Below are 12,782 nucleotides of genomic sequence, written 5' to 3'. Positions count from 1 at the left end.
TGGCAATCTTCTTCATTGTGGCACAGGTCTCCTCTGTAGAGGTGGTGGCATTGTGGATGGGGATGCAGCATTCTCCCTCAGTCAGACTCAGCACACTGCACAGTCCATGTTCCTTCAGCAATGCTAGCTGAATTCTGCAATGCTATCCTAGATGTTTGTTGGGTCTGCACCTTTAATTCCTTAAAGGCATACCTTGTTAATACATATAAATGCTAAGTTAAATTTTCTAAAACTATTTGAGGTTACACAATCACATTAGCAGGTCTATAAGGATTTAAATGGGAATACAATTTAATATTCAGGTACAATTCGTTAATGCTTAATTTGTGGGACCAGATGCCTCCAGCTAGTCTTTGATTACTTCATCTTGCTGTTGGTGGATGTGGTGTTGTAAGGACCACATACAGTTATATGATATTTGCAAGCACCAGTGTGCAGTCACAGGTGACTCACAGGCTTTCTTAATTTTGGAGGTGATTCCCAATAAGGTAACTTAAGGCACAACTCCAGGTTAGGCTTCCAATAAATGGACTCATTAAATGCACCTGTAAACTTTCTTGAATTGTGGATTGTAACTGATTGGCCATGATTTATTCAACACCCAGCAGGTATGATTCCACAAATTATATAATAATGTAAGAAGATTACAAATAATAACTAGCTGATAATGCCTATAACTATTGAAAGCACTAAAAGTAACAGAGGTCTCTGGTCGTCCAGGATCAATATCCTGTAAAACAAATATATGCATAACAAAACAATGATGGTTAGAAAGAAGGGACAATCCACCTGGTATTGATACGGTATTCTTTCCCATGGGCATCAGTAGCCACCCATGAAGAGATACTGATGGGAGTTTTTAGGGTTAAGGGTTCTTGCCCCACAGTGGGCAAGTCTACTAGAACAGGTTGTCCAGGATAATGGAGCGGGTTTGCAGAGTCTTCAGTCTCTTTTTTCCTGGCAAGTATGGACGGAGGCGTAGGACAGAACGCGGTGAGTCGTGGGCATCCATTCATTCCCCACTGGCTGTTTATCTTCATTACTGCGTCTGGCACTCGTTGTGGCCATCCTGGTTCAAGGGGTTTTAGGGCTTGATTTAAAAGTCCATTGGTGCATTCCACGATCCCATTTGCTTGGGGATAGTATGGAGTATGGAAAATCCACTGAATTCCTTCATCTTGAGACAATTTCTGAACCACCCCGGCAGTAAAGTAACTACCATTGTGTGATTGGATCGATTTGGGTTTAGGCAAACAGCTAAACCAGCGTTTTAATCCCTTCACCGTATTTTCTGCAGTTGCTCGAGATACAGCTTCTGCCTGGGTTAGACCCAATACTATTTCCACCTCCACCAATAGATAGTGTTTTCCCTCAGAGAGCCAGAAATGACCGATATAATCCACCTGGTTGTTTAGTAGGTGGGCAGGGTGATTTCCTGACTGCGTCTGTCCCACTGCAGCAGGATCACAGCCACCAATCAGAACATTGTCAATATAGTGATATATATTCACCCCTTCCCTAGGAGGGATTTGAGCAAGCTCCTGTGCTAGTGCATAACTAGCAATGGTCAGCGAATGGCAGTATCCCTGGGGGAGATGTGTAAAAGTAAATTGCACGCCTTCCCATGTAAAAGTGAAGCAATCTCTGTCTGCCTCCTGTATGGGGACCATAAAGAACATATCTTGTACATCAATAGTTGCTAAAATCTGGTGGGCTTGTTCTTGTATGGTTGCAATCAGTTCAGCTATGTTAGATACTGCAGCTGTTAGAGGACCTGCATTGGCATTTAATTGCCAATATTCAATTGTCAGTTGCCACTTTCCGTTAGGTTTACTGACTGGCAACACTGGGGAATTATAGGATGAGTGAGTTGAAATAATTATCCCTTGTTCCCGAAGCTCTGCTATTATCGGAGCGATCTCCTCCCTGGCACCTAATGGTAAGGCGTAAGGATTCACATTAACAATTTTAGAAGGAGGAAGCGCAGGCGCTTGCTTTAAAAGTCTTATAGAGGCAGTTGGGGACCCAAATTTCCATTCCCTTCCTTTTGAATCCACCCAGGCTTGTCCCTTCAATAGGTCAAGTCCCAGGATATTTGTGGGGAAATTTCCCAGAATCGTAATAGTTTCTGTTGCAGTTCCATTCCCAGGTGACCAGCATTTCACCTGAGCAATCGGCTGTGGTTTAGAGTCCCCGAAAACATCTGTAACCCAAATCTGCTTTTTGTCGGCAATTATGCCATTGCGCTTGGCAACATCAGTTTGGAGTGCTGAGACCTGAGCACCCGTATCTACTAGAAATATAACTGGAGTTTTAAGGGGGCCAAGCGGAAAAGTAATCAACAAGTCTCCTTTAGCATTCTCTGTGAGCCTCCTTAAGTGGACCCACTCACCATCCCCCGGCTCACTTACTGGGGATGGCACATCCCGTTTCCTGACCCTAAATCAATCAAGTCCTCTTCAGGGGCAGTTGGTGTTTGAGAAGTAATTACCATCATCTCCTTAGTTTTCAGTTCTGTCCCTCCCTTCGCCTGAAAGGTCCGCTTGGTTGGGGGGTAGCTTTCTTTTTTCTTTCCAGGCTTGAATGAGCTTTTCTAAAACTGTAGTAGGCGGACCATCCATTAACTCTCAGGGAATCCCCTGTCTAGTTTCCTCAGTCCACAAGAGGTTTCTCTTTGCTCTTAAAACTTGCGGAGGGGAAGGAGACAGATTTTCCTGCTGTTCTGTTCTGCGTACTGAGGGCTTAGGTTTACCCATTCCCCGGGTAAGGCCCATTCTCCAGCCGTAATTTATTAAGTCCTGAACTATCTCTCCCCAAGTCATAGGCTCTCCCCCTCCCTGTCTCCCCTCTCATGGGGCTAATGCATTCCACAAGCAAAGTAATTATACTGCATGTGATTTCAAAGAGTCCAGCAAGCCCGGAATCAGGGGACTCATTTGATCGGGGATAGCAATTAATAGCATGGGGGAAGGCTGCTGCAGAACCAAACGCCTATCATGCATTAACTGGAGACAAGCAGCCTTCTGCAGACTTTTAGTCAAATGATTTATGGTCAGGGTCTCAATAAATACTGGATCCCCCCATTCCAAGGGGTCCAGACCCCAAGCCCAATAAGCAGCTTGTTGAGTTAATGACCATGGCTCTCTCTGGTTGTCAGTAACTAAGAGAAGCCCTGGCCCCCAGTGCCCCTGGACCTCATCTTCTGATAACACAATTCAGTCGCCACCAGTCAAAGATACCCTCCACACATATTCAGTCGCAGTTTCCTGAGCTCGTCTGGTATATTTCTCCTGAATTTTTGCAAGCTCAGTCACTGGGTACGGTGTAGTTGAAGTGGTGACCTGCAGAGCTCTTCCACCCAGACCCTCGGTGCTCTCCGTTTTAATTAACGGTCTTAAATTTGCCCCCTCATTTTCGGGGTAATAAATTTCTCGGCTTATATCTAAATCCTCTGTTGGATACAAGGGGCTGGTTGCTGATTTTGCCAGACTGGTAACTCCCGGTTCACTATCTGGAACAGAGCCAAGATCTGTCCAGTTGCAGGTTTTTTGTTCATTCCCCTGTTTTGGACCATGAGATTTTTGTCTCGGTCCAAGGCATCTAACAGAGCCATGTGAAGTCGCTGAGTGGTGTTACACTCATCAGCTACTTGGTTTTTCAAAACTTCATTTTCCTTTTGCCAGAGTTCAGCTTTCTGTTCAGTAACTTTACATTCCTCGACCAACTGATACTGGAGAGATTTTACCAGATCTTGTAAGGATTCGATCCTTTCCCTTTCTAATTGTTTCTTAACCTGTTTATCTTTATTGGGCTGCAGTCAGTGCTGCCCCTAATACAGCACACACTACAGCTTTCCCTTTGCCTGGTCGCGGCCCTTTCACCCCCGCAAGCATAACTGGCATAAATGATTCAGAGCTAAGTGAGCCCTGACAGATGTACATGTCTTAATTCGTACGCGTCTTAGTACTGCTCCAGAGACCTCATTTGGAAAACATGCTTCTTAAGAATTACATGGAACTCTAGGCCAGTGTATCAATATTTTGTTTGTGAGTTACAGAAAGCCTGCGCTGGGTCATTAACAGCAGTAACAGAAACCAGATGCCTTATTTCATCTACAAAACAATCACCAGAAAAATCCATATAGGCAACAAGTACTATAACATAACGTATGCAAGTCTGTGGTACATCTACACTGAGCACACGGGCTGAGGTAACTGACTCACAGGTGACAGAAGCATGTAGCCAGGTACAGACCACAGAGGAGCCCTCTACCTCTAAACACAATTGTTGGAGGCTGCACAAACCCTTTACAGAAGAGGCAAAAGACAAAGTAGTCCAACAAGTAGCCTTGCACAGCAACCATTTCTTTCTAGCATTCTCCTCACAGTAGGCTGTGAATACCTCACCAAAGCATTCCTGTTTTGGACAAAGCCTTTTTAATATAGTTCTTGCCCAGAATGTCACAGTCCAGAAAACAAAAGGAAACTATCTATTTTATTTTCATTAGTTCATTTCTTGGATGTAAAAGGTCCATTCCAAAATAACAAAGAAATCATAAAATACAGTATTCAAATGTTTAGACCTGTGAGTTTATTAATGCAGAAGACTTAGAGAGGAAATAAAAATTAACTCAAACGGAAGCATTTTATTAACCACAAAATTGTGTGGTTTAGGTATCAGAGAAGTTACCATAAGGCATTATTTCAGAATAAACTTAAAAGTTCTAAATTTGTAGAAGTTCTAATGGGGGTGGCTTAAGAGGAATCTTTCCCATCGTAAACTTCTTTGCTTCAAATTGTTTCAACTCTTCAGCTGACAATTCACTCATCGGTGTAAATAACTTTCCTGACGTAGCATTGCTTGTGACTGCAGAAGACGCTGATGTTATGTTATGTCCAGAGGCACTGGCAGTCTGCCCAAATAAAGTACTGCTTGAATGTGAGGGAGAAGCTGCCACTGCTGCATTAGAAGCTGCAACGTTTGTAAGCGGAGTGGCGCTTGAAGTGTTCACAGCAGCAGAACTGCCAAACCCTGAAAACGCCGAAGTTCCAAAACCATTAGTTGTTTCAGAAGCTTTAAATGAGAAGGAGCCTGCAGATGGAGCCACCAGGCTGCCAAAACCAACAGAATGGGATACGCCTGGAGAGGACGTCACTCCAAATGCAGAATTACAACCAGCAGAACTGCTCCCAAAAGCAGGGGTGTTTCCAGATGATGCATTGACGAGACTGGAACTTATTTTAAAGGAGAAGTTGCTAGCACTGTTACTGCTGCTGTTCACAGGGAAGCCTGCAATTATAACATTTATAAAAAATTGTTACAATGTGCACACCTGTGATACTAAACCTCTGCTGTATTTCAATAATGCAGAGGAAGAAAAAACTCAGGAAAATGTTTAACTGTTGGTTGTTAGTGCAGGAACTTACTTGACGATCCAAAACTTGATGTTTGCTGTCCTCCAAATCCAAAGGAAGGCAATGGTTGACTGACCGTGTTCTTTAATTCGGAGAGCTTAAAAAATTCAAAATACATAAATGAAAACCAGATTCCAAAAGAGTGAAATGTGTTTCAGTAAGTACTTGAAACAAAAAGATAGCCTAAGTTGTATTAAATTGAACTGGGCAGCTAAGTCAGACACTGATCACTTTCATCACGATTGCATACTCTTGCAGCTATGAACAAAATGCTTTAAGGCGATACATTGTTCTCTGTAAAACACTCCAGAAACACAAAGATACTACAGTTTACAGATTTTCTGGGGAACATTTGCAAGATCTCTTCATTAAAAACAAGGTGACATACTATAACTATCATATCTTAGAAATCTTTGTAGCAGCAATTAACATTGGCATTTGCAGGACAGTTTGGTGAAATGTGTCTAAAAACCCACAAATCTAAGAAAAACATGTGCCCAAGATTAATGAAAAAATGACATCAGGAACAGAAAGAGTTTACCTTTCTTTAATTAACACTTACCAAAGCTGCTTTTGTTGATGCATTTGAAGATTTCAACTGAACCAGACGATTTTTCCATTGTTTTACTAACTGTTGGACAGAATTTACCTAAGAAGAGGGGAAAAGAAAAGCCTGGTTTTATTACTGGTGGAGACAAAAACAAAAAAAAGAAAAAAGAAAAAAAGTGATCTGACAACTAAATAAAGAAAATTTCTAGAATGAGAAATTTCATTAAGCGAAGATGACAAGATTTTTGCTTTCCTGAAACCTCAAGGTGAAAAGCTGAAATTTTTTGTTACTAACAGAGAATTCCTTTCAATTCTCTTACTATTGCCCTTAAAGCAAGTTTTTTACCTCACATAAGATTAGAAAAATGTCCTGGGACTTTCTAAATCTAAGTTCTATCACTATCTGAATTAGGTGCTTGGGACAAAAAAAAAAAAAACAAAACCAAACCACACAAAAAATATGTACGCTTTCATTTTAAGAGAACAAACTTTTTAATCCTTGTTTTATTTCTGGTTTGTCCACTTATTATTCATTCACTAAGCTGAAGACCTAAGATTTGCCTTAGCTTCTCCCATGTTTTCAGAAAAGAAAATGCCTATTTTCAAAACATTATCATTCCAAACACTTTACAGTATCATGCTAAAATATTTAGCTTTGAAGAAATTAATTTCCTGAATTTAAATCAGCCCCTTTAATGTGATCCAACAGATTACTGCTCAGAACATATAAGCAATAAATACTACCTGTGTCTTTCTGATCAGTGATTAAAGTATTAAACAAGAAACTGGAAAGTCATGAAATAACTTACTTTCCAGGAATTTCAAACCTGAATTTCCCATATTTAGGTTCAACACACCTTATCTGAAGCCTGGCCTAATTCAATTTTCCTTAAAAACTAACCAAGTAAAACATATAATGTCCCAAATGCCTGTAAGGGTGCAGTGAGGACTGTTTTTGTACACAAATTCCTTAATTTTTCAAAACGGTCTCACATCACAAACATCAATAATTCTTTTGTGTCTAGTCACATGCTGGAAGATCATGTTGCTTGGTATCAGCTCTTATAAAGCAGGCTGGAAAATTCAGATTTGGGCCCAGTTTCAGAATAGAAAAAAACATGCTTTGGAAAAGACATGTTGTACTTAAACATTCTGTCAGAACTGTATCATACAGTTTATCATCTATATAATGAGACTTTAATGAACTTGCTTTTTCACGGCTTCAGTTAGGCCACAAATGTTTTTAATAGCAAGGCATGGTGTATTGATTAATCATTTCAGTTTATTCCTTTAACTGATTTTTTTTTTTTTAATAAATACATAAACAAATCAATCTTTCTCTTATCACTGAAAATACAATTCTGGTAATTTTAAACATGTGAAGCAAGAGTGGTGACAACAGCAATTCCTTCTGTAATAGAGAACCAAGGGGAAGAGGGAAAAGTGCAATGTAGCTTGAATTAGTTTGTCCTTGTGTCTGTCCAACAGCCTGATTCCTTTCCTGGCACAACACTGAACTGTGGTAGCTTCCTGGATGTTGGTAGGACTATGAGGGAGGAACGACACAGGTAAGTTTAGCGATACATATCAAAACATATCTATCGCTTCTCTTCTAGAAGTGCACATACTCCTTGAGAAGTATCTGGTATTTTCAGCATTAATTGCCTTCAATAAAGGTATGTAAAAGAACAAGGTCAAATAAACTTCCCTGCTGTTCTATCTAAAGCGCTGTACATCCAGCTCTAACAATCAAACTGGCTAATAGCATACAAAGTATTAAACTTTTGAGACAGTACTCAAATATCTTCTACAAACAACACACAAGAGCAGGGCCAAGACTAAGACAAGGAGTGTCTAGGTTTAGGAAGACCATACATTTAACTGAGACTAGAGAAAAGCCTCCACTTTTTGTAGGAGCTCATGTGTCCAAACGCTCAGGCCACCAGTTTTAGAATGCCAGATCCAACGGTTTTATCCTGCCATCTCAGCCAGAACTAGGAAGTTACAGTAGAGCGTACAGACTAGCAGCTATTTTTGCATTCTGTTTGATGCACAGTAATTTAAAAATATTTTGGCATTCTCATCATCTCCTAGAATTTGGTAATTAATGAGTCAAGAGCTGCCACCTGAAGAACAATAACAAGTCCTATCTCTAAATGTGTGCCATAAAAAATCAATGTTTTTTAAATACTTACATAGTTCTGAATGGTATTGTTTGCTCTGCAGTTGTAATACTCCAGACGCAACTCTTCTGGAGATAAATCGTGAAAGCCTGTAAGGAGAGGAATAATCAAAGACCTCTCAGAAAATCTATTAATACTTTCGGTTGACCTTTATGTAATAGTTATGAAGAAGTGGGCCTTGGTACATTACCTGTAGGAAGTCAGTCACCGTTGGAGACACAGAAAGGATTCATTACAGAACTTCAAGGATAGGAACGTCCAAAATAAATTTGCCATAATCCAATATTCCTTTCTGCTGCATCGCAAGGCAAATCATCACCTTGCAAAGAGTTCCACAGAGGTACAACCGTGTGGACAAGCATAAGAAACATCCTAAACAGCAGCAATATGTGACAGTTCTGAAAACATTACCTACCCGAGATATTTGGCTTCTCTTTTGTGGGTGAATAACATGAAAATATCCATTGTCCTGAAGATTTCCAAATCTCCATGTCTTTCACTACACTTTCGCTAGAAAACAAAACAAAATAAAATCTCAGATGAAGGTGAAATTGTATGGTGAAAACAAAGCCAAAGTAGTAATTGCCTAATTTGAATCCAAGGTCAGATTCAAATACCTGCTACCATCAAAATTAACGAAGTGTGACACTAGTCAGAATGAACAAGAGAATTACTGAGTTCTCTGCGGAAAAAAACGGACAGTAGGCGAGATACATAAATGTCCTCTCAAAGCATTTTACTTTATCATCTAACTGCAAGTAAACCAAACCAGATCCTAAAAAAACAAAATCCCAAACCACACAAAGTATTTTTTAATCCCTGCATGGCATATGCTGTCACAAGATTTTACCTGAAGCTGTAGGTCACAATTTAAAACCCTCTCAATACTGGATGTTTTTACAATATAAATGAAGATGCACTGTATTAAATAGCAAAATTCAGGGGAAAAAAAATAGAAGTAAATGTTGCATATAAATTTCTGGAAAAGTATCAAAAGCATAAAAATCCGAACACTACAAAAGTGGAGAAGTAGAAGCAACATCAACAGAAGTAAATGCAAATGTAAACGGTTAAAGGATGTTGTGGTTTGAACTCAGCCAATAGCAAATCGCCAAGTGGCCAGTTGTTTACTCCCCCCCCCCCCCCCCCCCCGGTGAAATAGGGGAGGGATTAAGGAAAAATAATTTGTAGGTTAAATAACAAAAAACTTTACTATCAAAACCAACAGTAATGGCAGTAGTCCAAACCGGGTAAAATGCCTTAGTGGCTCACCGAAGAGTGACCAGTAGGGAGCCCATCCTCAGCAGCGACCTGCACCAGAGAAGCCTGCCCCGTTGATATGGAAACCGAAAACAAAACAAACACAGGTGCTCGCCTATAGGCTGAGCTTTGGTGTCACTGACACCGAATGGTCCAATGGCTGACCAAGACCCCGCCCTTCAGCTGTGCTCCCTCTCAGCCCACGGAAAGTTAACTCTGTCCTGACCAAAACCAGGACAAAGGATAAAAACTAAAGTGGACAAGCAGACCACTACAGAGTAACAAATATTCCAAGTATTTCAGGTGATCGTAAGACAATATACGTTTGTGTATGAGAAGCTAAATAAATAATGTGTTAAGCATTTTCTTAAAGTAATCTTAAATAAACAACAGAAAGCAGTTCCAAAACCCTGCTTCTTAAGGAAAATCACACTGACTGTTGCTTCTCATCACCTGCCCTGTCACCTTGTACCTGCTGGTCACTCTCAACTGATAACATACATGCATGTGAATCCAGGTTTCAACAGTTTTGCTATTAGCAGAACAATTTGTTACCTTAAGTGTTAGAAAATCCAAGTCAAATAGTTCATTTTCTCAAAGAGGTTTCTTTTTTTGATGTTTGAAATGCTATCCAAGGTGCTCTGGCCCCTTATTTTCAAGTAGGGAAATTTGTTTCATTCCTCATCCTCCTGACCACAACTTAAATACCATACTGTCTTACTAATATCACAGCTGTCTAGCTGCCCAATCCAGGTCCAAAACAAGGATCACTTTCTTCCTGTGCCAGCATAACTCAAGACAACTCAGTGAAGAAGTGTTTTTTATTGTTCTTACTACACATCCCAGCTTCCTCCTCATGATCACGTCCTCTACATTATCCCTAATATGTCAGTAAACTTTTAAACTGCTCATTCTAGATGCTTTCAGTAAGACAGAACTACAACTTACAGAAGTCTCTCCTCTTCATCTTTATAGCCATCAGCAATATTTTGACTGTTCATTAACGCAGAGAATCTGTTCTGCGAAAAGTCTGCATTTCTGCTGCTGCCGCCTGATGATCCAAAAAATCCTCTTCCATGATCTCTGCTGCCACCCCATGTATTAGACTTAAAGGCTGATGGCTGGATAATGTTAGTGTATCTCTGGTTGGTGGTACCCCATCCTCCTCCTCCTCCGCTAGTACCTTTCAATGAAAGAAAACCACATAACAGAAGTCTTAAATCTTTAAGATATTAAACAACACAACATCAGTGAAAACTGTAACTATTCTTATGGTGACAATAAAAAGTTTGGAAAGAAAATGTAGTTTTTTCCTAAGAAGTTAACCTGATTATTTAGCCAACTTAACTTAGTGAGTTACCCGGGGTAGTTCTCGAAACAAAGGTAAAGGTGAACTCCTCCTTGCAACGCCACGCCAACAACTGGTTGGCACTGCAGTAAAGAGACTCAGTTTTACTTACATTGTTTCATAAAGTACCTACCCCAGCAGAATAAAAATTAACTCAAAGTGCATTTACGTTAGGGCTCCTGTCAACACAGCTATAGCAGTGACTCTTGCACTGTCAAGACCTTCCAAGTTGTTTTAAGACCTTGGACCCATCCGTGTGCTTTACCTTCTTCAGCACGTACAAACAACTGCAGTCTTGTCACTGTCTTGCCCTAACTTTATCTGTCTGTTTCTCGTCACGTCCCTCGCGTACCGAAAGCCTCCAAAGACCCCTATCCGATTAAAACTAACCTTCAAGAAGTACAACACACAGGTGGCTTGAAACTCGCTCACTGCTCTGCTAAGCCAAGTCGCGCCGTTCTTCCCGCCTGTGACACACCTCGCAGTCCCTTCGCCACAGCCCAACCCCACAAGCGCTAGAGCGGGCGCTGCCGCCGACCACCCCAAGGCGACGGCCGCAGGAGCAGGGCCGCCGCCGTCCCTCGAAGCTCCCGGCAGCGGCGGGCCTGACGGAGCCCCGGGGCCGGCCCCGACGGCCGCGCCGCCAAGCCCTGAGCGCGCACCCCCGCCCCCCCAGGCCGCCGTCCGGCCCTGCGCCCCCGCCCGCCGGGCCGCCGCGCTCAGCAGTACCTTGGTAGCGGGGTGCAGGGGACCCAGAGGGCCCATAGCGCCCGCCGCCGCCGCGGGGATGCTCGTTCCAGCACCTCTCGCCGAAGCGGCAGCGGCCCTGGAGGAAGAACTGACAGATGGCCATGGCTGCCCCGCGCGCCGCCGCCACGCAGACGTCAGAGGCGGGCGCCGCGCCGAGGGGCGGCGCAGCCGCGGCCGGAGAGCGGGGAGGCCCGGCCGGAGAGCGGGGAGGCCCGGCCGGAGAGCGGGGAGGCCCGGCCGGAGAGCGGGGAGGCCCGGCCGGAGAGCGGGGAGGCCCGCCGCGCCGAGAGCGGGGAGGCCGCGGGTAGGGCCTCCGTAAACGCAGGCCCGCTCCCCCGCGCCGCAGGAGCCAGAGGAGCGTGAGCCGCGGCGGTAGCCCGGAGCCGGGGCGAGGAGACGGAAGGGGAGTATCGCCTTCCGCCGCCCTTTCCGTCGTGCAGTCAGCCGGAGCTGAGCGGGCATCCGAGCCCCGGGTAAAAGGCGAGGGAAGTCCCCGGCCTGTGTCATCATGAGCATCGTTACTTGGCGCAGAGGTGGTGCCGTGAAGAAAACGTCACGATCACAGGATCGTCGAGGTTGGAAAAAGACCTTTAGGATCATCCAGTCCAAGCATCAACCCCAAAGTTCCCAACTACACCACATCCCTCAGCGCTAACCCTCACCTCGAGGGGCGTGAGCAGCCGTCCCGCACGGCCCTGCCCACAGGGCCGCCACAAGCTACTTCTCGCATGTCCTGCGTACTCAGAAGTTTTTCAGTAGCTTAAAAAGTATTATTAATCCCTTGAAAATAAAATTCTAAAAGAGTGCTTCATAATTTTAAAAGCCAATATAAAAAAACCCAGTCTGTACAACCTAAGAAATGCACTGATCAGTTTTTACAGTGTTTTAGAATTAAGGATCAGAGACACCAGTGACACATTTGTTTCATGGCTCAGAAAAAGGTAAAGGCAAAGGGAAACAAGAAAAAGAGTTACTACCGAATAAAGAACCAAGTTGCAGGAACCACTATTAAGCCCATGAGTGTATCTACCACTTTCTGTACATGAAGAATGGTTAGGATGAGGAATAAAACCAGGAGGAAGTCAAAGCAGCACCGACTTTGAAAAATGGAATTTATACTGCTTAAGAGAACTTGGAGGATCTTCAGAAATAAAACAGACTAAAAATCCACACCACCAGCAACGCACAAGGTACAAGTAGGCAAGCACCAACTTTTAAAGTTAACTCGATAGTCTCATAGAAACAGATCTGAAAAAACTAGCAAGTTAGAAGAGAGGT

The 12,782-nt window shown here is 42.9% G+C and overlaps 1 protein-coding gene across 4 annotated transcripts; it reads right to left on the bottom strand.

The window, feature by feature from the left end:
• Window positions 1–4,330: 4,330 nt before the first annotated feature.
• LOC141957087 (nucleoporin NUP42-like) lies at window positions 4,331–11,640 on the bottom strand. 4 transcript variants are annotated; one of them, XM_074898056.1, is made up of 7 exons: window positions 11,507–11,622; window positions 10,355–10,582; window positions 8,562–8,656; window positions 8,159–8,235; window positions 5,977–6,063; window positions 5,427–5,511; window positions 4,331–5,289 (listed from the first exon to the last, which is right to left on the bottom strand). In XM_074898056.1, the coding sequence occupies exons 1-7, from the start codon at window positions 11,605–11,607 to the stop codon at window positions 4,724–4,726; spliced, it is 1,239 nt and encodes a 412-aa protein (XP_074754157.1). In that variant the 5' UTR covers window positions 11,608–11,622; the 3' UTR covers window positions 4,331–4,723. The 4 variants fall into 4 exon arrangements, with proteins under 4 accessions (XP_074754157.1, XP_074754156.1, XP_074754160.1 ...); XM_074898055.1 differs by having other exon boundaries at window positions 4,334–5,289; window positions 10,355–10,589; window positions 11,484–11,640; XM_074898059.1 differs by lacking the exon at window positions 10,355–10,582 and having other exon boundaries at window positions 4,336–5,289; window positions 11,484–11,612.
• Between the last annotated feature and the right edge of the window lie 1,142 nt (window positions 11,641–12,782).

Source organism: Athene noctua, chromosome 2 (genome assembly GCF_965140245.1).
Source record: "Athene noctua chromosome 2, bAthNoc1.hap1.1, whole genome shotgun sequence".
NCBI lineage: Eukaryota > Metazoa > Chordata > Aves > Strigiformes > Strigidae > Athene > Athene noctua.
The sequence above is the reverse complement of the archived record's forward strand: the minus strand, read 5'-3'. Positions and strand labels throughout refer to the sequence as shown.

What these genes read in the sequence shown, in the direction of transcription:
- LOC141957087 (XM_074898055.1), bottom strand. Translation starts at nt 11,607, where the DNA reads ATGGCCATCTGTCAGTTCTTCCTCCAGGGCCGCTGCCGCTTCGGCGAG. An exon ending in AGAGAAGCCAAATATCTCGG is followed by an intron (nt 8,236 to 8,561) that starts GTAGGTAATGTT and finishes CTCTCCTTACAG; the next exon opens with GCTTTCACGATTTATCTCCA. An exon ending in CATCAACAAAAGCAGCTTTG is followed by an intron (nt 5,512 to 5,976) that starts GTAAGTGTTAAT and finishes GAATTTTTTAAG; the next exon opens with CTCTCCGAATTAAAGAACAC.